The following is a 21415-nucleotide window of genomic DNA, read 5'->3' on the forward strand; positions in this document are numbered from 1 at the left end:
AGCAGATGGCAGGACCGGGGGCAGAGGCTGATGGAGGGAGCACAAGATGTAAATTCTGTGCAGACGCACGTGCTCCTCAAGCTTCTGGACACCAAGCCCCAGACTGCTGCCTGCACAGTTGCATCGCAAGAGCCTGTCACTGAACCATGCCCTGTAAAGTTGGTGTAGCCCAAAGGGAATCCACGCTTCTCAACATACAGCACAGGAACCGCTTTCTTGCAGCATCGTGCTCCGAGTAGCAGCTGGCAGCTAAGGGGAGCAAAGCACTCTCCGAAACCTGGCTGCACTACACCCTGGTATAAACAGCTCATTTGTCTACAGCGCTGCATTCATCCACTGACGCTGGGAACCCGCACCCGGCGCTGGCCTCTCGAGCGAAGGGCAGGAGACAAAGCTGCCGTGGCTCTGCAGAGGCCAGCCTGGCGAAGGAGCCCTGCAGGAGGGCTGGGAGGAGGGCAGCCAAGAGCCGGGAGAATTCAGCGATGACTGATGCAAAGCCCTTCTGAAACCTGCTCCTGATGCAGTATCGAGACAATAGTGATTTGTGAAGGTATGAAGTGTATGAAGTGAGCCTCCACACAGCAGCCTTATAGATTTCAGATAAGGGCATATTATGGATAGATGCCATTGAAACTGATGTTCCCTAGTTGAAACAGTCCCTGAGAGGTTCAAGCGCAGGAGCGGCGGCTAATTCATAACATTCCTGGATGCACAGCCTTATCTGCTTCGACAGGCTTTGAGCTGAGATGGCCTGACCTTTGGAGCTTTATCTAAAGGCCACAAATAGTCTGTTTGACTTTCTAAATAGCTTAGCCCTGTCTAGGCAGTCACTGATTGCTTTTAACATTCATAGTACGTAGCCCCATCTCCTCAGGACACATACTGGTCTTTGGAGAAAAATAAAAGCAACAATATAGATTGAAGTGCAAAAAAGTGATTTTAGATCTTGTTATAAATTTGGGGTACTGAGTAAACAGCACAGAGCTATCTGTGATAGGCTGACAATATAATTTGCCAGAGAGATCCTCTTGGCCTAGTTCTGGCCTCTGAAACGAGATCTTTGGTAAGAACAGAAGTATCACATGAAAAAGTCCTGGCATGCAAAGATGCCCTTCAGGCATGTAGCTAGGACTAGATTCAAGGAGCAGGAATGGGCAGCAGCCCTGAACAGAAGAATTTCTAATAGCAACTATTTTTAAAAATGGTTTAATTAAAATGACCTATCTTACAACTATAGTCAAGAACGATTTTACTTTTGCTTTGGGAGTTGTTGGAAGAGTTCTGTAACTGAAAAAAAACCCTTGCAGAGGCCCTAACTCCCAGCAGAAAGCTTTTCCAGATTCCAAAAAACTTACTCTGATCTTTTCTGCTCTCTGATAGGACATTCTGACATGGACATCAGCAACCATGCTACAAGGTAATCCCCTCTGCTACTCTCATAGAAAAAAGGATCTTGACTCCAAGAGAGTGGATGATCTTTGGAAAGGCCAGAACTCAACAAATACAGGGAGATTTAACTCTTTTTCATTTGTCAACAGATGATATTTCAGAGATGAGCAGTTATGGAGAAAAAGGTGAACACAGCAACTTCCAAGGGGAGAGAAAGATGCTTGTTTTGAGTCATGGGTCTCTAGTATGCTCTTTAGGGTGTTATACCCAAAGTCACTGCAACCACACACAAACGTCAGGCACTAGTGATGTGATTTACAGTGAGCAGCTCTGCACCCATTCCCCCCTGTGAATATCAGATGAGCTGTTCAAGTTCCACACAGCCGCTCACACCAGCTACTATCCTTTTGTCTAAGACTTTGATTTGCTTATCCACAGATTTACCTCCTGGATGATGAAAGAAGACGGCAATTTTATTAACATGACACAACCATGTTACCTGGCAGCACGTGCACTGAGTTTTTCAATCTGTTGAAAAAGGAACTTCAGAGTCAGCCTGCTGAATAAAAGCATCAGAAAGTCTTTTTGGAGACTGATAGCACTCCAGTTTCTGAATAAGAAGCCAGGAAGATGCTCAGATCCTATTTAGGCTTCACGCCATGGATTAGAACTCATTATTATCCAATTAGTTCAGTACAACAAGAGAAAGTTATTGTTTCTGGACACTGCCTAATAGCGGAAGACCTGTATTGCCACAGTGTAGAAAACAAAGGTGCACATATGGTGCACACAAGGCATATGGTGTAACCATACCAGGCATTACGGTGTCATGGGCTGTCCAACCTGAGACAGTCTCAGCCTGCTGCTGAGACAAGACACTGGAATCAGTTCTTGGGATATCTCTGTAAACATAGAGCAGCCCTGGTGAAAGTCAACTTGAAGAGGGATCATCAGAAGTAAACAGAGAAGTCTGCCAAGTGAAAGCAAGTCTCCTAGAGAACATCAATTACTCTGTCACGAGTGGCAATTCAGACACAGGCACGTCTCTGGGATGCCATGGATGCAGCAGGGGTGAAATAAGGCCCTTGGATCAAGTTTCTAGGTCACTGCTAGTCTACTGAGCAGTATCGTCCACTGCCAGTGTTTCTGCACATCTTATACCTTCCATCTGTCCACCAGGTACAAGGGAAAGGAGCATCCTCAAAAAACAAAGTCCAATATCTGGGATTAGGCCACCCAAAGGACTACGCCAAATTTCATTTTTATGTAGTGCTGTTAAGAAAAACCTTATTAAAATACAAAGTAGATTTGTCCCACAACTACACTGTTGTTTGTTGAGAAGGTACTTTCAGGTTGTGCCCAGCCAGTGCTCAAAATCCAATGCACAGCTGCATCGGGATTTGTCCTGGAGGTCACCATAAGGACACTACCTAAAGATGCTCCAGGTTTCTGTCACCAGTGCTGTCATGCACATCACACTTTTCCCTACAAACAGTTCAGAATTATTGAAAACTTGGGATAGCACTACATAAACTGAATTTAGTAACAAAAGGAAAGGTATAATGAACAACGCATTCAGCACATTAGTCCTTTTCCTGTTCCATTTGATAAATCCTCTATTTTCCATTTCCTTGGAAATGCTTCAGAATTTTTAGTCTGTGCTAAAGGAACAGAGATACGCAGCATATCTAGATCTTGCTCTATTTCAGACTTTGCTAGAAAACCCGAGTTCAGGAATTAAAGATAAAATACCTATTGCTTATTTGCTGTCAAGTAAACATGCTCAACTAAAGGGCTGGGTATCCTTTTATCAGTCATTCTCAAGGGAACATCCGCTTGTGCTAAAGATGCATCAAGTTAAGCTGTGTCTCTGAGCAGTGTGATAATATCCATACCCACCTGTGTTGGATGGGGTGAAGCCTGGTAAGGACGGGCTGTTGAGGCCTGGGAGCAAGACTGGAGGGATGCCCTGTAGTGCTGGGTATGCAGCAGGAAGGTTAAGAGCTTGCAGAGGGGTGTTATCAAACATGCCCTGCTGTTGAGCTGCCAGACCAAGAACCTCATTGGCTTTTTTGATCCGGTCCAGCTCCTGCTGAGCCATCAACTGACGTACAGTAGCTGGGTCAAAATACTCCTTTTCCTTATCCAACTGGCTTCCAATGGTTTCTTTAACTTTGGAGATATGCTGTTGAGAGAAGATATGGTCACGTACAGACAGTCGAGCGCTGTACTTGATGCCACACAAAGTGCACTCTGTTTTGGGTCCCTCGTAACTTGTTTGGTTTATACCAAAATGCTTGGCCATGCTGAGTTTCGACTTCTTCTCCTTTGCCCTAGCATTCTGGAACCAGACCTGAACAACTCTCTTTGGCAGTCCAATGTCATTGCCCAGGACCTCACACTCCAGCATGGTAGGTGTCCTGTAGTCATTAAAGCATGACTTAAGAACTTTTAGCTGGAGATTAGTCATCTGAGTGCGAAAGCGTTTCTGTCCGGGCCGATCCCCGCTCTCTCCAGACTTGCTGGCTGAACCACTTGCACCAGGGCTGGGTGAGCAGGGGTCTGCAAGGCTGGATGTTTCGCTATAGTCCACAGTACCTTCATTATCGTACTCTTTGCTGTAAAAGCTGGGAGCTGGGCTGACCAGGCCAGAAGACAGCCGATCTTCATATTCAGACATTGCTATCATGGCAGCTTTTGTCAGACCTTCACTGGGTCCTGATGCTGATTTGGTTTCGGTTACAATCCCTGTTGCACTGTCGTTGTCTGCATTTCCTTCATCTCCTGTTGTAGTGTCTGTGATTGCAGTGTTGACAGAAGAGCAGTCATCGTTGTCCAGCTTTGTTTGGTCAAAGCTCAGATTGACTGAGGACATGGAGGGACTCTCGAAGTCTTCTATCCCTTCCACCTTAATGGAGGATGGACTCAGCAGAGTTCGAGGTGACAGTTCCATGCTCTTGTTCACTGGGGAGAGAGGAACACTCTGTCCATCACTGCTAGTTGGTGGCATGTGGGAAAAGCTTGCTCCATCAAAGATGTCTCCCTTCATTTGGAGTCCCCCATCACAATCTAAGAGCATAGCAGACAGTGTCAAGTTGTATCCAGCTCTCTTGGCCTCATGCCAGTGACGGGATCGGATATGAGCTTCAAGAGCTGTCTTTGCTTTAAAAAGAGCTCGGCAGAAGGGACACCGTCTGTGGGCTTGGGCAGGCCCTACAGCTCTGAACTGCCCCTTCCTTTCCCGTGCACGGGTGTTCTGAAACCAAACTTGCACCACACGTTTCTTCAAGCCCACTTCATGTGCAATGTGATCCAACATTTTCCGTGTTGGGTTGGAGTCGAGCAAGTATTTCTGATAAAGAATTTCCAGCTGCTCTGGGGTAATGGTTGTCCTTAGACGTTTATCCCTTTGCGGTTCCTCTCCTCCAGTCCCACTGTCATTTTCTCCAGGGCTTGCACTGGCCTTTTCCTCCAGCTTTCTCTTCAGTGTGTTCATTGTGGATGTTGGAGTTGACGGTGAAGTGGCTGAGCTTGCTGGAATCTGTGGTAAAGTTCCAGATAGCAGCTGGCTCGCAAGTAGTGGATTACTGGGATCAAAAAGCATGAACGGCATATCCAGCGTTCTGTCCAGGAATGGGGGGTGGATAAACTGGTTCTGTGCACTCAGAAAATGAAGCTGCTGATGCTCCTGCCAATGCTCAAAGGAAGGAAATGCCAGCTTACACTGGTCACACTGGTATGGGATTAGCTGAGGAGGTAGGTTTGCCAGCTGTTGAGGGGTGGATGTGTGAATGGGTTTGAGAGAGAGATGTGAGAGCTGAGATGGACTTGGGCTTGACTGTGACAAGGAGCACTGAGGTGGCTGAGGAGGGGGAGGTGGCTGCTGCAATGAGGAGGGGGAGGATAACTGTGTAATCTTTTGGTGTGCTGAACTTGACTTTTGTTCTCCTTGGTCCTGTTGCTGCTGAGACTCTTGCTTTGGTTGCACTTGCTTCTCTTGAGTTTGGTTTTGCTGTGTACTTGGAGGTTCGGACTGCTTTGGTTTCTCATCTGTAGCTTCTACTTTAGAACTATAGGTGGAGGAATCATCTGCCTCTGCTGTGAGCTGCAGAAAAGCTGAGGAGGTTGCGTTGGCTGAAGACGTAGGTGTGCTGTAAGCTTGTGAGGGCATTGGTGTGCTGCAGGAGGAACTGGTTGGAGTCAAGAGCTCCATTGCATCCATAGAGTCTTCATTCTGGCTATCATCCTGTCCATCCTCATCCTCATCTTTGTAACAAAGCTTTTTCTGGTGTTTAATGAGATCAAAAATGCGCTGAAAGACTAGACTGCACTTTTTGCATTGGTAGTTCAAGTTGCTTGTTCTAATATACCTGTCATTTGTAAGCTCCCGTCGTTCCCCATCTTTGCCTTCTCCCTGATTCTCATAGTTTTTCCTAGCTTTTTGACGGGCATTCTGGAACCACACCACTATAACACGCGTTGGGAGGTTCAGCAAGTTTGAAAGCTGCTCAAATTCATCATCCTTTGGATAAGCATTGGCATCAAAGAAATCCTGCAGGACTCTGAGTTGGTAGTCAGTAAAGCGTGTCCGGGAGGACCGCTTGCTTCCCCAGTACTCCTGCTTTTGAGGTTCTGGAGAAGGAGGACGTGAGTCTATCTTCAGTTCTTCCAGGCTGGTAATGGGAGGATTACTGAAGTTGTATGGGGAATCCTTGTTGCGCTGGCGTTCTTTGAAAAGAGTGTTTCTGAACCAGTGCTTGATCACTTTCTGAGGCAATCCAGATTTGTCCGCCATCTCTTTGATCTGTTCCTCACTTGGGGAATTGTTAATATCAAAATACTGCCGAAGGACTCTGAGTTGGTCGTCGGTGATCCGTGTCCGTGGCCTCTTGTTCTGCTGCTGCTGGAGAAGGCTAGGGTTGAGCTGATGCTGGTACAACTGGGCCAAGTCGGCAGGCAGAGGGTCTACGGGACCCAGCTGGGGTGGCAGCTGAGCAGGTAACGTTTGTAGTGGCATGGTTTGCATCATAAGTGGTGAAAAGATGGGGAGCTCCATTGGCATGGAGAGCTGGGTGAGTGGCACAGACGGCTGGGCTGGTGCGATTGTAGGAGAGGTAATTGGTGGGGCAGAAGTAGGAATGGTAGGAGTAGAAGCTGGCTGAGGAGGTGCTGGAGGGAGCGGAGGTGGGGGTGGCGGAGGTGGTGGTGGTGGCTCTGGGGTCTGAGGCCGTAGCGGGTACAGTTTGTCATAGTGTTCTCTATATTGTTTGGCAAATCTCTCTAACTGCTTAAAGGGAAAGTAATGTTGGTGAACATGCTCTTGATGGCTCTTCAGGATGAGGATGTTCGAAAAGAACTTGCCGCATGTATCACATTCAAGCTTTTCCAAGTTCTCACCTTGCTCTGTCTTCCCATTTTTCTTCTGCACCTTCTGCTTGTTCTCGTTGTACTGAATGACAAGCTCAAAGCCAAAGTTTTCCAGCAAGGCTTTTGTGGCATTCCCTCTTGCATCAGAGGCAATACGCGGAGGCAGTAAGGAGGGTTCTGAACTACTGCCTGGTACAAAGTCCTTCTTCTCTTTGGGCTTTAAGTTATCAGGCAGAGACTCCTTAGATGCTACATTATTGTCTCCCCTCTCTCCACTTTCCCTTTCCCGCGGGGTTTCTTTTTCTTTCTCCTTCACTACAGATTTATTCTTCTTCTCAGGGTGCTGGCTCTGCTGTATAAGGACGGAGTGAGGTTGTGACAAGGACAGCTGACCTTGCTGCTGCTGTAAAAGCTGTGGATGGCTCTGCTGAGGGAGCTGAACTTGAGCCTTCAGGTCCTCCAGCAAACTTGGACCTGTACCAGTCAATGTCAGCGCACCACTGGTGACAGGCAAACTAACTTCTGGATTGAGCTGGAACTCAGCACTGGGGATGTAGAAAGGAAACAAAAGATGCTGCTGTTGCTGAAGCTGCAGAAGGGTCTCAGTGGTCATCGGAAAGTGCGGCAAAAGTGCTGGGTTGAACAGCTGAGACTGCAGGAGAGCAGCTTGCTGCTGCAGTTCTTGTTGCAGATGGGCTTGGACTTGGGCCTGTGCCTGTGCCAAGGTTTGAGCTTGTTGCTGCTGCTGCTGCTGCTGCTGTTGCTGCTGTTGCTGCTGCCTGGATGCAATCATGTCTGCCAGCTTCTTTCGGTTTACCTCTTTGGGCTCTGAAGGGGAGGAGATATTAGTGCTTACAGGGTTACCTAAAGGAGGAATTCCCACATTGTCGCTGGATACCTGGTTGAGCAGGCTGGGAATGGGAGTTGTGCCCGAATTACTTGTGTTGGTGGTTGTAAAAGTATTACTGTTGCTAGCGCTCACTGGACTTGGCGTGGATGAACCCAAAGAGAGACTGCTGCTGCTGCTGTTGCCAGCTCCGTTACTACTGCCGCTGCCCCCAGCCGCCTCCAGCTTGGCAGCGCGAGCCTTGGTTTGGTGCAGGACAGACCTCATGTGGATCTCCAAGGTTGAGCTTTGACTGTAGGCCACGTTGCAGGTGTTACACTTAAAAGGTTTGTTGTCTGGGCTGCTGGTAGGTTCGGGCTGCCCAGTAGCAGACTCTTGGAGGGCTCTTTTCAGTTTATGCAGATGAGAAACTGAATTGTAATGGACCAGGAGAATGTTCTTTTGCGTGAAAGACTCCTTGCAGACTGTGCACTTGTAAGGGCGAGACGGATCTAGGAATTTCTCCATAGTGAAGTTAGGGCCTTTCCTGAAGGGTAAGGCCCTTTTCGGTTCTGAGCCAGAGTCCTCTTGTACCGACCCCGAATCGCTACCTGTTGGGCTCTGCTTATCTTCCAAGTCACTCTCCTCTTCCTTATCTTCCTCGACTATTATAGTGTGGTCTTCTGCAAGTGAAGGATCGCCCATAGCGAGGAGGTCCCCGTTGACCAAGAGACCACCATACAGCTGCTGAATGTCGGCCTCGCTCAGCTCCAGATGGCTGGTTTCCAGGTGCTTCTTCAGGGCCTGGAAGGTTCGGAAGCTGCGCTGGCAGAGGCAGCACATCGTGGCTGCCCGGATGACGTGGTACTGGGAATGGAGCTGCAGCTTCTCAATGGTTTTGAACGCCAGGCTGCACTGGTTACAACGGTACTTGTAGACGTGGCGATCGGATACCGGCAGTTGAGGCCGCTTTGCGTGAACTTCATTGAAGTGTGTCTGCAGGGCTGCCGAGCTCTTGAACACCTGGTTGCAGCCCTTCTTCCAGCAGAGGAAGCCGGAGTCCTCCCTGGCAGAGCTCTGATCGGCCGGAACAGGCTTGGGATCTCCGCTGTGCTCTGCACTTTCTGATGGCAAAAGACTCTTTCCCGAGTCCTCAGAGATCTCTGCGAAAACAAAATTAGAGCAAACCTGAAAATTACACCAGCACACAAGGGCGGATCAACACCCCCTTTTTGTCCCTAATACGTCTTTGTTTTTTTCTCTGCAGGATGATAGGTATTTCTAACATTTCTCCTCTATCTTCATTCATTTATTTTAATACCAGCCCATTACCCTCATCATGGCCCATTGCATAAACCTACACAATTTGCTTTCTTGCCCACTTTGAATATCTGGAAATTATTCACACACACACACACATTCCCTTAGTGCATTTATCACCTTTAATTCTTCCTTTTAAGTGAAGGCCATTCAGCCACCTGTCTGTTTTGCTGTTTTTTCTTTGATGTCCTGCCTATTTTCGACTAAGAAGGTAGTATTTGAGTCTTGGTCCTATCAAAGCTAGAAAAAACAGGAATGAAGTTCAGGTCCTGCTGGCAGCAGCTCAAAGGGTGCTGTTTGAGGGAGGATGGGAGAAGAAGGAACAAGCACTCAGTGCGCTGCCACTTTTCCAGGGTCTAAGAGCACAGTCCTGCCGCAAAAGACAGCGTGATAAGGCTAGGGGCCAAAAAAGGAATCCCGTTGCCCAGGGCAACATTAGCTACCCTGGCTGTGCCAGTGCTGCCCCACCAGCATCACTGCCTTGAGGCTGCCTGCCTGAAAGGTAACGATGGCTGTTTTCATTCCCAGATTCCTTATAGACCTTCCATGAGGGCACAGAAGGAAGATCGGCGTTGCTTCCCTGCCAGGCTTGAGATCAGACACTTCTGCCCATGCAGAACAATGTTCTTATGATCCTCTCACATCACACGACAAAGACAGGACTAAATAGCCATGGATTTACAGCCATCTCTTCATAACACAGACTGGCAATGAAATAGGCTGAGGAGATTTGAGCCAGATAAGGACCACAGCAGCTCAAAGCTCCCCAAACCATACGCCCAGCATCCGTACTTGAGCTATGATGGCAGCAGAGCAATGACAGCAGAGGTGGTAGCACAGTCTGCAGCCAGCAGCTGCAATCTTTGGCACTTCTCTACCGATCCCCTCAGCACTCCACCACCTCTGCTTTTCACCGCTCACATCTGGTCTTCTCCCTTGCAAGGATGCAACACCATTTCCACGTGAATCGCCACGGTGGTGAGCTGTGCTCCTCAGCTCTGAGCTGCCCTGCTCTGCCCTTCCATGGGGACACCCCGGGCACCAGCCTGTTTGTGGCACTGATGAAGGGAGACGGCTCTGCTGGGCACCATCTGACTACTCTGGTTCTCAGGGCACAGCTGGGCACATGGAGCTCACCGGGCCGGAGATGTCCCAGACACAGTCCCTGACCAGGTGATGGGAGCTGGGGGATTGGTGGGACCCGTGGACCTCACTGACCCACACTCACCAGGCTGCTTCCCCAGCTCCTCTGTGGTGGAGCTCCCGTCTTTCTCTGGAGTGGCTGCCGGGAGAAACATGCTGCTGGGCATCATCACCTCAGGTGTTGTCACCTGGAGACAGGGAGGAAAGGATGTGGGGAGAAGAAAAACACAGGAAAATATTTTAAACCTCTTCAGTGGCAAAATTAGACACCAATATTGTAAAGTCAGAGGCGTCACTTTTCATAGCTCAGTGAAGACTCATATTTATTAGACAAAGCTCACATCAGTCAAAAGTGTTTCTACAGTTACATTCTGGACATAATTAGCAGTGCACACTTGAAGAATAATCTTATTATTAATATTTTTCCTTTATGTAGAATTCAGACTTTGATCACTGACAATGTTTTGTCATGGGCTGTGAAACTTCTTGTGCAACCAATTAGGTAGATAAGTTGAAAGGCCCACCTTAAGCTGCTGAAAACATAATAAGGCCCCTAATTAAATCATACCTCGTAAAGTACACTGTAATCTTGAACTAGGGAGCATTGCAGCACTGTTTTCAAAGTGTATCGATGCAGGAAAAGGAGGGGCATGAGAAAGAAAAGTACAAATAAGGAGAGAGGTGACAAAGGAAAGGATGAATAAGGAAAGACTAAAAAGACAGCAAATTGTCTGCAAAAAGAAAAGCTTTTGGTAACCCTTTCCTTGCTCTGACTGATGTGTTCCCTTCGCCTCTCTTCAAGTGTTTGTCTAGAACCTGCACCATCAGAAACAATGCGGTGCTCGAACACCAACATTTTTAAAGAGCTGGAGAGTTTGCGTGCTTCAACTAGAGACGCTCTTTGAAAGAGTCAAATGCATACGCTCATCTTTTTCCGCAAAACTGTGTTTCTTAGGGTGTATCCAGTCACACAGAGAACATACAAACTACCTCACTAGCAGTTTGCACGTGGTTGGCATCAGACACAGGACAACGAATACCCTTCTGAACATCCAGAGCCAGTATCTCACACTACCTGAAAAGCTGCCCCACAGCCCTTCTCCCCAGAGCAGCAACTGGAAAAACAGACCCCTATCACCGTCACCGTCCGTGCCGTATTCCAGCGCATGGCTGCCAGCACTGGTTAGATGCCTGCGGCAAGTGAAGACACCTCTACAGCTCTGAGCAGGTGCATGCTTCACCCCGCTGACACTCAGGGAGCATTTCCCATTCACCAGGGCCGTGGTACTTGAAGGTACAGAAACCAACACTGACTTGCAAGGCTCGTGGCGCTTCTGCTCCCAGCCTCTGACTGCTGGGAAAGTGAGGCATACATAAACACTCCTATACAGGTTTGTTTCCTAGCAAACCAAGTCCCTCTGTCCTTCTGTCAGATACTAAGAGGGCATTTGAACCTTGGATTTCAGAAGAGAGTGAGTGAGTGAGGCTGTTATCTGCATGCAGTGTTACCTTGCTTTCTGCGAAGTCAAGGACCACAAGGCTCCCATTGAACTGCACAAGATATTAGCAAATCTGTGGTGAAGCTGAAGGTAAACCTATGTGCAGGACATGAAATCTTCCTTATCTACACACATGTCAAATCCAAGCAAACATAGACTAGACCTTGGCTTCACTAAGCGAATGGAAGCAAACACAGTCCACGAAAAACCTCAGAATCAAATGTTCACATATGAGTGGCTGCAGACCTCTGAACCGCACTGGGGAGTGATGCTGAGCTCCCTCCCTTTACTGGGATGGCTGGTGCACGGAGGTGAGCGCTGGGTCTCACAGACATCTGCAGGAAAGGCAGCTGGCACTGATAAATCACCAGGAGGGAAGCTGAACACACCAAATTCATTCCACCTTTTACTCTAAGCAGGAGTATCTGATGGCTGTGGGTGGTGGGTTGGGAGACGTGAAAGGTCACTGGTTAATTCCCGGTAGCCAGGCTCGGAGGAGGGGGACGAGCAGGGATGCTGAGGAGGAAAGGCAAGAAGGAGCCATCCCTCTCAGCTTTATCAGCAGGGAGAACGCTTTCCTAGGATCTTTAGGAATTATGAAAAATAAATCATGAGAAATTAAAAAAAACCCCAACAGAGTAGAAAAAGAATAAAATTATCTAACACCTCAGCTGCACATCATTATAGAAAACTGTGGGCTTTTTATACGCATTACAGTAAGGCAGCCATCCCCACTACCACACTCAGTACGACGGATCAGTAATTGTTTTCATACACTTTAATTAGAAAAACTCAGATGGCTATGAATAATAATGGAAAAGAGAGACTTTTGCACTTGAAAGGTTGAAGTCAATCAAGTGTGAATGACGGCAAAAAAGAAAAAAAAAAGACACCAATTCATCAGGCCTCTGTTGTCTCGCCGCGTCTTTAATCATAATTCCTGATTGGGATTCAAGAAGGCAGTAAGCAGCGGTTCTTTGTCTGCCTTCACCTTCCGTCAATTAACTCTCCCCGAAATATAATCATCAACCTCACATGCTCCTCTGCATCTTAATCTGGGTCTCCAAACCAGTAAGTCCTGCCCTATATGTGTTTAAGTAATTACCTTTATCTACCTGCATCTCCATAGCCACAGTTCTCACCCTACTTCTACCCCTCCCTCCACAATAAAAAAAAAAAGAAAAAAAAAAAGGGGGGGAGAAAAACAAAAAGGCTGTGGTACTTTAAATTGCTGCAGGCACAAAAATCCAAAAGGCAAACAGAAAAAAGCTTGGAAAAAAGTGCAGGAAACTAGAAATTCTGGATACGGATGTAGGGCAACTGCAGGCAGCCCAGACAGCCACACAGGGCTGGTCCTGGAAGCAAAACCTTGAAAATAAGGCACTGGTCTTCCTTCAGCAATGGGACCCACTTTAGTCCTCTACCTGTTTAGCACCATTCAGGCTTCTTCTGAAAGTGCTGTCCATTTCCTATGCCGTTTTCCAGGGCAGGACTACTCTGTCTGTTCATCCCCAAGGGCCACCCCCGAGCAGGTAGCAAAGATAAAAATAGTGAAAATAGGCTGCACGTCTCAAATTATTTTGCATTTACACTGAATTCCAGACTGCCCATTTTGAACTACCTGTCCTTTTACAGTGTAAACCTGTCTGAGGATATACCATTTCCTTGTACATGCAGAAAATGCCTCGCATGTTGCAGCTGCTTTTATTATAAACAAATAGTGAGAGTACCAAGGGGGCAGGAAGGTTTAGTAGGCCATGGCCACCCGACAGGTAAACAAGGAGTGGTGCTCTACAACACAGCATTTTGTACTTCAGTTGTATTTAAATGGCATTAACTGTTCTGGTGATAGAGAGGAACGTGTTTATCTCAAGCACAGCCCATGTTAGCGTGTGCTGTTGTTAAATGCTCTCTATCTCCCTCTCGCCTGAGCAGGCAATACCTGGCATGTAATCCTGGCATCCATCCTCAGCTCTGCTCAATACCTCTACCTCCCTGTTTAAATGTTTCCAACACCAACTGTTTCACACCGGCAACAAGTCAGTCAATGTGAACCATTATTAAAAACCAACCCTACAGAGGTAAGTCCAACAAATGCGATTTGTCTTCTCCCTTTCCTTCTTCTGTACATACTTGTTTTGCTCTGTCTGACATTAAACTGTGTCCCCTTCACAGCTGCAGCCGCGATCTTCTGGCCCACAAGCCACCAGCAAAGCCTTCCAGCTTGGAAATACCACTCTCACACCAGATCCACCTCTGCGCACAGCCCCGAGAGCGCCCGTCCCCCCGCTGCCCCTGTGTCCAAGGTCTCCTGTAGGTCGCTCTTCCAACGTTGCCGCACAGAAGCAAACGGTCCCCTCGACCCCTGTCGCTCTTGACCTTTCCATCCAAATGAAACCAGGAGGTGGGGAGGAATCGGCAGCTCACTCCTACGCGCTCTTTCTGACAGTTCAGCATTCGGATACCAATACGTGGATCAGGTTCTCTTTATCGGTACTTCGATGACTAGAGTCACTGTCTCCAAGAAAACGCCCGATGCTGAGGCAGGCGCTCAGGGTGCACCCTTTGCTCTGACTGCCCCGTCCCCATCCCTGTCCGCTCAGTGGGACAGGGAACTTGCCTGGGTAAAGAGCGAAGGAGGGGGAAGTTTGGGCCAGAGACTGTGGCAGCCCCTCCTGCACCCCACTTTGAAACATCTCCCCTGTGGTCTGTACTGGAGATGGGAACGCTGGCCAGAGAACTTCCCTCTAGAGCAGACTGCAGAGAAGCCAATTATCTGCCTTAGAAGATGGGAATTTGTTGGGACAAGCCCCTCTGCTTCCAAGGACCCTCCCTTTTGGATGAAATTCAGATCCCCTTAAGCAGATAAATTTCTTCATGATGACGAGATCCACTGACATGCACGGGCACCCCAATTCGATGGCCATTTCTATAGACAATGTGGTCCAGCGAGTGACTGTTACAAAAAACCCAAGGGCTGACATGCCATGTCTCCTGCCTCCCTGCCCCATGAGTATCCTCAGCAGACTGCACATGCCCTGACACCTACAGCCCTGTCACCAGTCTGGAGAACAACCTGCAGGTCCACTCCTCACTGGTGACAACCTACAGCAGTGACAAGCGTGGCTCCTGCCACTATTAAGACGGTGAACTGCAGAGCCGCTTATCAGCATGGACTGGAGGCTCAGAGCTGCAACACCCCTCCCGCTCTGGCCCCGGCAGCATGACACAAGCATATTCCTGGCACGTCCAAAAAATTAATCTTGGATAGTGTGAATAGCCAGCTCCCCTTGTGCACTGGATCAGCCTGCTCTGACTTTCCTCTGGACCGAGTGACCAAACGTGTGGACAGCCTATGCAGTTCCTCCGTAAATGCCCCAAAATGCTGAAATCATGTGGCTTTGAAAAGAAAATCTCTAGAAGGGGTCTGAGGAGAGATACATTACTATCCCTATGTCCATGCAACCAGGGGGAAATACACATGCAATGCAAGGTTCCCAACCAGACAAAGGAGGTAATTTCCATTACAAAGAGAGAGAGAGGGTGCTGGAGTGAAAAGCTTCATTAGACTCAGAGAGGCAAAGCGATGGCAGTATACCAAGGTCACTTCTAATTTAGACCATCTAATTGGCAAACATGGCTCCAAATGGCTATCATCTCACAGGGCTCAGAATTAATGAAGCCCGATTATTTTCATTACCTTCATCCGAGATGGAGAATGAGACACAGAGTGAGAGGGAAAGGGGGGAGTGAGAGGGGGCGAGAAGGAGGGAGAGAGAAAAATTGAATGACAGCAGAAGGGAGAGAGCAATAAGAAAAGACAATAGGAAAGAGGGAAAAAATGTAAAGATAGTGAGAGGGAGAAGTGAGGATGGCAGGGACGGGCAAGAATTACTCTTAGAGCAAGGGAGAAAAGAAAAAGATGGAAAGATGACTGAAACACTGGGAAGACACCCTAAACCGAGGAAGAGAAAACTGACAACAGAAATGATGGGAGAGGAATGTGCAGAAGGATAAAGCCGGCCGCGGGAGGAGGGAGAGCTCCCCGCTCCCGGAGGCTCTCGGGAAGCCGTCCCTTTTCCCGGCTTGAGCCCATCAGTCTTGTCAATCGACTGTGCAGGCGAACTGCACTTCACCCTCATTAAGGGGCTCTCTGCTGAAGCGGTGCAGGCCCAAGATTAGCAAAGAGGCTGTTATGTGGAAAGATGGCGATTAGACCCGCTTAGAGCGGCTGATACGCCACGTGAAATGAACTCGGCCACCTTGGCTCACCAGCCCCGTGGAAGGGAAGCTGCAGGAGACCGGGATGATGGCAGGAGCCCCTGCCCCTGCCCCACGGGGGCTTCCCCGGCCGCCACGCTGTGCGGGGACATGGCGCGAGCTCCGCTCCCTTCACCCTGTGGCTGCCGCCCTGCCAGCCCCCCGTCCCAGCGCCTGGGCCGGTGGGGAGGACCCGGGTGTCCCGTGGGACAGCCAGCCTGGCTGCTTGCTGATATGAAAAGGACGAGGCACGGAACAGCCAGCTCTGAGATGCTGAGCACAAGCAAGCAGCCGTTACTATGGCAACAGACATATTAGACACTGCAGGTTCCTGAAAGGCGTCTGATAAGGTATTATTAACTGGAGCCTCCTCCAAACGCCAAGCGCAAAGACACTATGTCGAAAGGGACCTGGCTCCCAGTTACTGGACTGCAATTCCCTCACAGTGGCACCAAGACCTGATTCACGTGTCAGACTGAGATGGGAATCTTAGCTAGAATGAGCAAAATTGGCAACCTTTGATGCTGCCACGTTCTCCACAAGCCATACTGACTTCTCAAAATATGTCATTTAATACAAAAAAGAGCCGCTTTCTTGGCCCGCATGCTATTTGACTTGAAGCAGGAGAGGCCGTCTTCCTCCCCAGACACATCTCTGGGTACCAAAGGAAACAGCTGCCCAGGGCCAGTGGCAATGGCAAGGTGGAAAAACCAGAAACGAGCAAGAGGATGAGCTTCATGGCTAAGCCGGTCTCCACGGTTCTCAGCAGAAGTCCTGTGCTCTGCAGCAGAAGGACAAGGCCCTGCTCCAGCACAGCAGATGCGCTCACCTAAGGGGCTGTTCTCCACAGTACTGCAGTTGCTTTGGCCACGTCCTCTGAGGGGTGCCCCGAGCTCCTTAAAAAGTGGCTTCTGCCAGTCTCCCTGTATCCTGGAGGACACAGATCTGCCCAGGCCGAGAGGATGGACCAGCCCAACCGCACCCGTTCCAGACTGCATGTTCTGCCAACAGCCCAACTCAGAAACGAACCATTTCACGTCAGCGTAACAGATACCCTTAGCAAACTGGTTACGCTGGCTGGCGTAAGAAAGGGGCTCAGCTTCTGCTCACTGCTCTTATAAGGTCAAAATGCCTTCCATCAATTTAGTTAGAAGCTAACAAGATTCGTTCAAGTCCTCAGAAGGTTATTTACACACTTAAGCACCATCAATCAAAACGGACGCAGGTTGCAGAGACCGAGGTCTTTGTGATGGGACAGCTCCTTGACCAGGTGCACAAGTGGTCGGCAGAGCAGAGCTACCCCCACTAGAGCCTGCGAGCACGGCCAGCTTCGCAGGGTTAGTGAACTGCTGGTGCTCTTCTTCCCTACCTCTCTATATTCTGTTACTCAGAGAGGGCCAGGGCCAGTCAGCCTGGCTGGATTTTCAATGGGTTTTACGATGCGGTGCCTGCTTGGGGCACACACGGTTCTCGCAGGCGGTCAGGAGCATTTTTCCAACGGTGGCCACCGCGAGCCTTCCCAGCCTGCCGGGGCGCAGGACACATCTTTGGCTCCTGCGGAGCCCAACGGGACTGAGAGAGAGGGCAGAAAAGTGAGAGGACAGGTAGCTGGTAAAGCAAAGCAGGAAGATAAAAAGCATAAAGGCGTTTGAGAAGGAGCCACAAGAGGACTGGAAGGGTGATTGAAAGAGAAGACGAGGGAACTATAAGAGAAAAGCTGGGCAACGCTGCACATGCTTGCTCAGACAACATCAAAGGAGGGGAGCTGATAACACGAGTATTACGACAAACATGATATTATCCGTGTCCATTGTCAGGAATTGGCAAAGAAGGGAGAAAACAAGCAGAAATGGGGTGCACGAAAAAAAATCACAAAGAGAAAGAACTGACAGGAATCAAAATAAACACTTATTTTATATACTTGGTGACAAGTTCTTAAATGCAGACACAACCTTGCCTTGAAGATTATACCAAAGAAATAACAGTGTAGAAATCTGACAATACATCCCATTTGTGAATTTAGAAGGGTTTTTGAAAATGTGCCTTATTAATTCTACCTGTATCTTAAACTGACACTAGTAAATGGAAACGCACACTCATGTGAAACCTATGAAAAGGGAATTCATGAAAGAAACATTCTGGGACTCAAAATGTTATTTACTGAAGCAAGTGCCTGAGTGCTGGAGAGTGGGGTAAGCCTTTATGAGCATTTCTGCACCACGAAAGCATGTACAAGTCCCGCAGAAGAGGTCCGGGAACTGCACACACAACTCCACGCGTATGCCAGCAGCAGAGAGGGACTCTGGGTCAGCGGCTTTGGGGTAAAGCAAGCCAGAGCACAAACCCAGGTCTCACAAATGAGAACGTGAACACTGTGCTGTTAATTTGCTACTCCTCACCGAGCACTAGCTCTGAAGTTAGATGAATTTCGATTCCTTGGAGATGGTGTTGGAGAAGGATTCCCATGCTAGGTGCTGAAACAAGGATGCAGGGCAAACAGGAGCGTGGTGCAAACATGCTTGTGCTGAACCACAATCTGCTCCCCATCAGAAGCTGCACAAGCAGTAGCAATCACAACCCATACACAGGCACGATGCTGTCTGACAAACAGCTTGACAAGTGGAGTTGTTACAAGTTTGAGCTCTACATGAAGACAGTTAACTTTACCTAGCAAACTTACACTCCACGCTTCAGTGGCAAACTTCCTACTTCAGAGGATTTTAAATGCCTGTGCTTAAATTTTAATTTAAAACCAGGCATTTCCAAACATTTTAAAAACAGCACTTGAAACAGTAGGTCTAGTATTCAACGGTCCCATAATAAGGTTCCACCTCCCTTGGGCCAACTGCAGCGTATCCCTTGTTCAGGTTACTCTGAAAAAAGGGAATTGTTACACAACAAAAGCATTGTAATTTTGGATGGAGAGACTCCTCACAGAAGTAACAGATCCAACTTATCTCATACAACCATAACAATGATCCTCATTAAGTGAACTAAGCGCAGAACATGGGCTGCACAATAGGACTGTCTCCCCTCCACAAGATGAGACCGCCAAGGGAAGTTACTCTGTTGGTTCTTAAAATCATATTTTAAGCAGAAACCTGTTATCTAATTTCCTGTAATGTTACCTTAATCACCCCGGCTGTCCTTGGCAAGTGCTCATCAACACACGAGCACTTTTTCTCTGCAACAGAAGCAGCACAGTACATCAGCTACTGCATCTCCCAGAAGCTTCTGTGCAAATGCGATCCCAGGCAATGACCTCAGTAGTTAAAGGAAATCATATTTATTCTAATCTCTTCACAGGGAAATTACTCAACACTGAAACACTGCCAGTTTCCACAGTGGTCAGGCATGGACAAGATAGTCTCTGCAGACAAAACCTACAGGGATGGGGAAAACCTAGATGACAGAGCCCTGACAGATGAAGGAGCTGCCCACTACAGCAAAGTCAGCCCATGCAGGTCAGGCCATCCCGTTACTCTTCATCTTTGCTAGGAAGGCAGCAGACATGCTTGACTACGCAGCCACTTACCGTCATGATGAGTTTCTCGACACAGTCAGGTGACACACTGTGCAGATGGGTGAGGTGCAGCTGCAAATGGATCTTGTTGTTCAGCATGTCCTGGCAGAGCGGGCAGCGGAGCATGGGCTGCACTGAGTGCTGGGTCATCGCGTGCACCCGCAGCCGATTCACGTCTGTGTTACTGTACTTGCAATATGGACACTGATACATCTGCAGAGCAAGACAAATGAATCACACAATTGTTACAGCTGCTGCTTTCCTCTTTCCTTACAGCTAGACTTTAATAATTTGATGCCTTCTCCTACCACCAGTTACCGCCTTTCATCCTCCTTCTCCTATTTTTTTCTTTGCTTTTGGCACATATGAAACAAATTACCTGCTTGTAGATGCACAAAAAGCTGGGTTCTCCTTCCTTACCTGCTCTGATTTGGTCTCCTCTGAAGTTTTTGACCACTTAAAGGAGAGAGGCGATTCAGAGCTGCTGGGAAACGATATTCGTTTAGAAGATGCTGGAGGCTCTGTCAGCTCCTTCTCTGCCTGGCTGGCTGGTGCTGCAACAAAAAGAGATTTCTATCAGGACATCCCCAAAGAGGCTTAAGTTGGACGAAGACCGTATTTCTATTTACTCTGCTGCTGTTGCTTGAAACACAGCAAGGACTTGGAGGAGGATGAGTCTGTGGACTAACTTACATCCTACAAAGCACGCCTGCCCAAAAAAAGTTTTCTTGATTATCTTTAATAGTGTCATTTATAGCTAGAAGCAATCTCAGCTATTTCTGTTGGCTGCTTACAACCTGTTAGGTACAGGACAGTCTTGTCCTGTGTTTACATCGGACACACAAATGCTTGGCCAGACGTGAAGGCCAATGTGTCACCTCCACGAGCAGCTGGCTGACTCAACAAAGCAGAACTCGTACTCCTAGCTCACCTGGGACGTTTTGCATATGAACCCTCTAGAATACATTTCCCTTGGAGATGGCTGGAAGCTGTGGCCTTCAACCTGACTCGCACGCTGGGCTGGAAGCAGCGGCACACTGCCAGGGCAGCACTGGCCAGCTCAGCCCACACGCCTCAGGGAAGAGCTGACCTCTGAGGGTACTCCCCAGCATGTGGTACCTCCAAAACGCTCACAATGGCAGTGACCCAGCCTACAGCCAGTGCTGGGATGGGACTCGGATGTTCTCACACTGTAACAAGCTGAGGAAAGGCGATTTTATTTCAGCAAAACAGAAAAAGGCAAATGAGCCCAGAAGTCAACAGCAAAACACTCTGCAAGTTGTGGCACTCCGAGAAGCACATCCCTGACCTTTACCCCTCCCCCGAACCCTGGCAACCTGCAGTACATAAATTTGTGGGACATCTATTATTTAAAAACTGTAAGGACAAGTATATTATACACAGCCCCCGTCTCCTCCTCCCCGAACACACATTCATAACAGTACTTTAATCTGTCTCGAATCGACTTCAAACCCATTTCGCCCTTAATGGGAGTTATTCATTTTCACTTGAAAGGTAATATATGACAGCTGGATATTTAATATGATGGATCGACTGCCGATTAACAAGGCACCGTAGCATTCTTAGACCGGTCCCCCCATACTCTTCCCCTTGTCTCATTCTCTTTGTGAACCCTCTGGTATCCGCTCCTTGTTTCAGAAGATGCCGTCAGAGTAATATCCAGGCAAACTGCTTCCTTCTCAAAGATCCTTCCATTCACTGGCATAAGCTATATTTTGAAAGGTACCACATCACAGTAAGAAATACAATCCCCATTTATAACTGCCTTCCCTGCCAGACCCCACCTCTAAGCATTCAGTTAAATAGAGGCAAAATGACTTCCAGGAGAGAGAAAATAGGTTTTGCAAATAGATAACAATGCTGCCAGAGGGAGGCAGGGATCAGAGGAGCTCTGGTACTACTGAATTTCTCCTGGTAGACTTGGCCGTGCCAAAGCCTGCTTAGGGGCAATTTCCTTCCCTGTAGTGCTGCCCTGCCGCATGCCTCTTATTTCAGCCCTGGCTGGTTATACAACCACCTCCATGCACAGATGTAAAGTCCTGGCTGTATCTGAAACCAAAACCACAG

At 48.3% G+C, this 21415-nt stretch overlaps 1 protein-coding gene across 7 annotated transcripts in view; it reads right to left on the reverse strand.

Moving 5' to 3' along the window:
- The window catches only part of ZFHX3 (zinc finger homeobox 3), a 549811-nt gene that overhangs the window by 7075 nt on the left and 521321 nt on the right, over positions 1-21415 (reverse strand). For all 7 annotated transcript variants that reach the window (XM_041125823.1, XM_041125824.1, XM_030024386.2 and 4 more), the window contains 4 exons: positions 19748-19881; positions 19340-19540; positions 10131-10233; positions 3289-8745 (listed from right to left, as the gene is read on the reverse strand). In XM_041125823.1, the coding sequence (XP_040981757.1) occupies positions 3289-8745; positions 10131-10233; positions 19340-19540; positions 19748-19881 (5895 nt within the window). The remainder of the gene's footprint in view (positions 1-3288; positions 8746-10130; positions 10234-19339; positions 19541-19747; positions 19882-21415) is intronic.

Source organism: Aquila chrysaetos, chromosome 9, assembly GCF_900496995.4.
Source record: "Aquila chrysaetos chrysaetos chromosome 9, bAquChr1.4, whole genome shotgun sequence".
Classification (NCBI taxonomy): Eukaryota; Metazoa; Chordata; class Aves; order Accipitriformes; family Accipitridae; genus Aquila; species Aquila chrysaetos.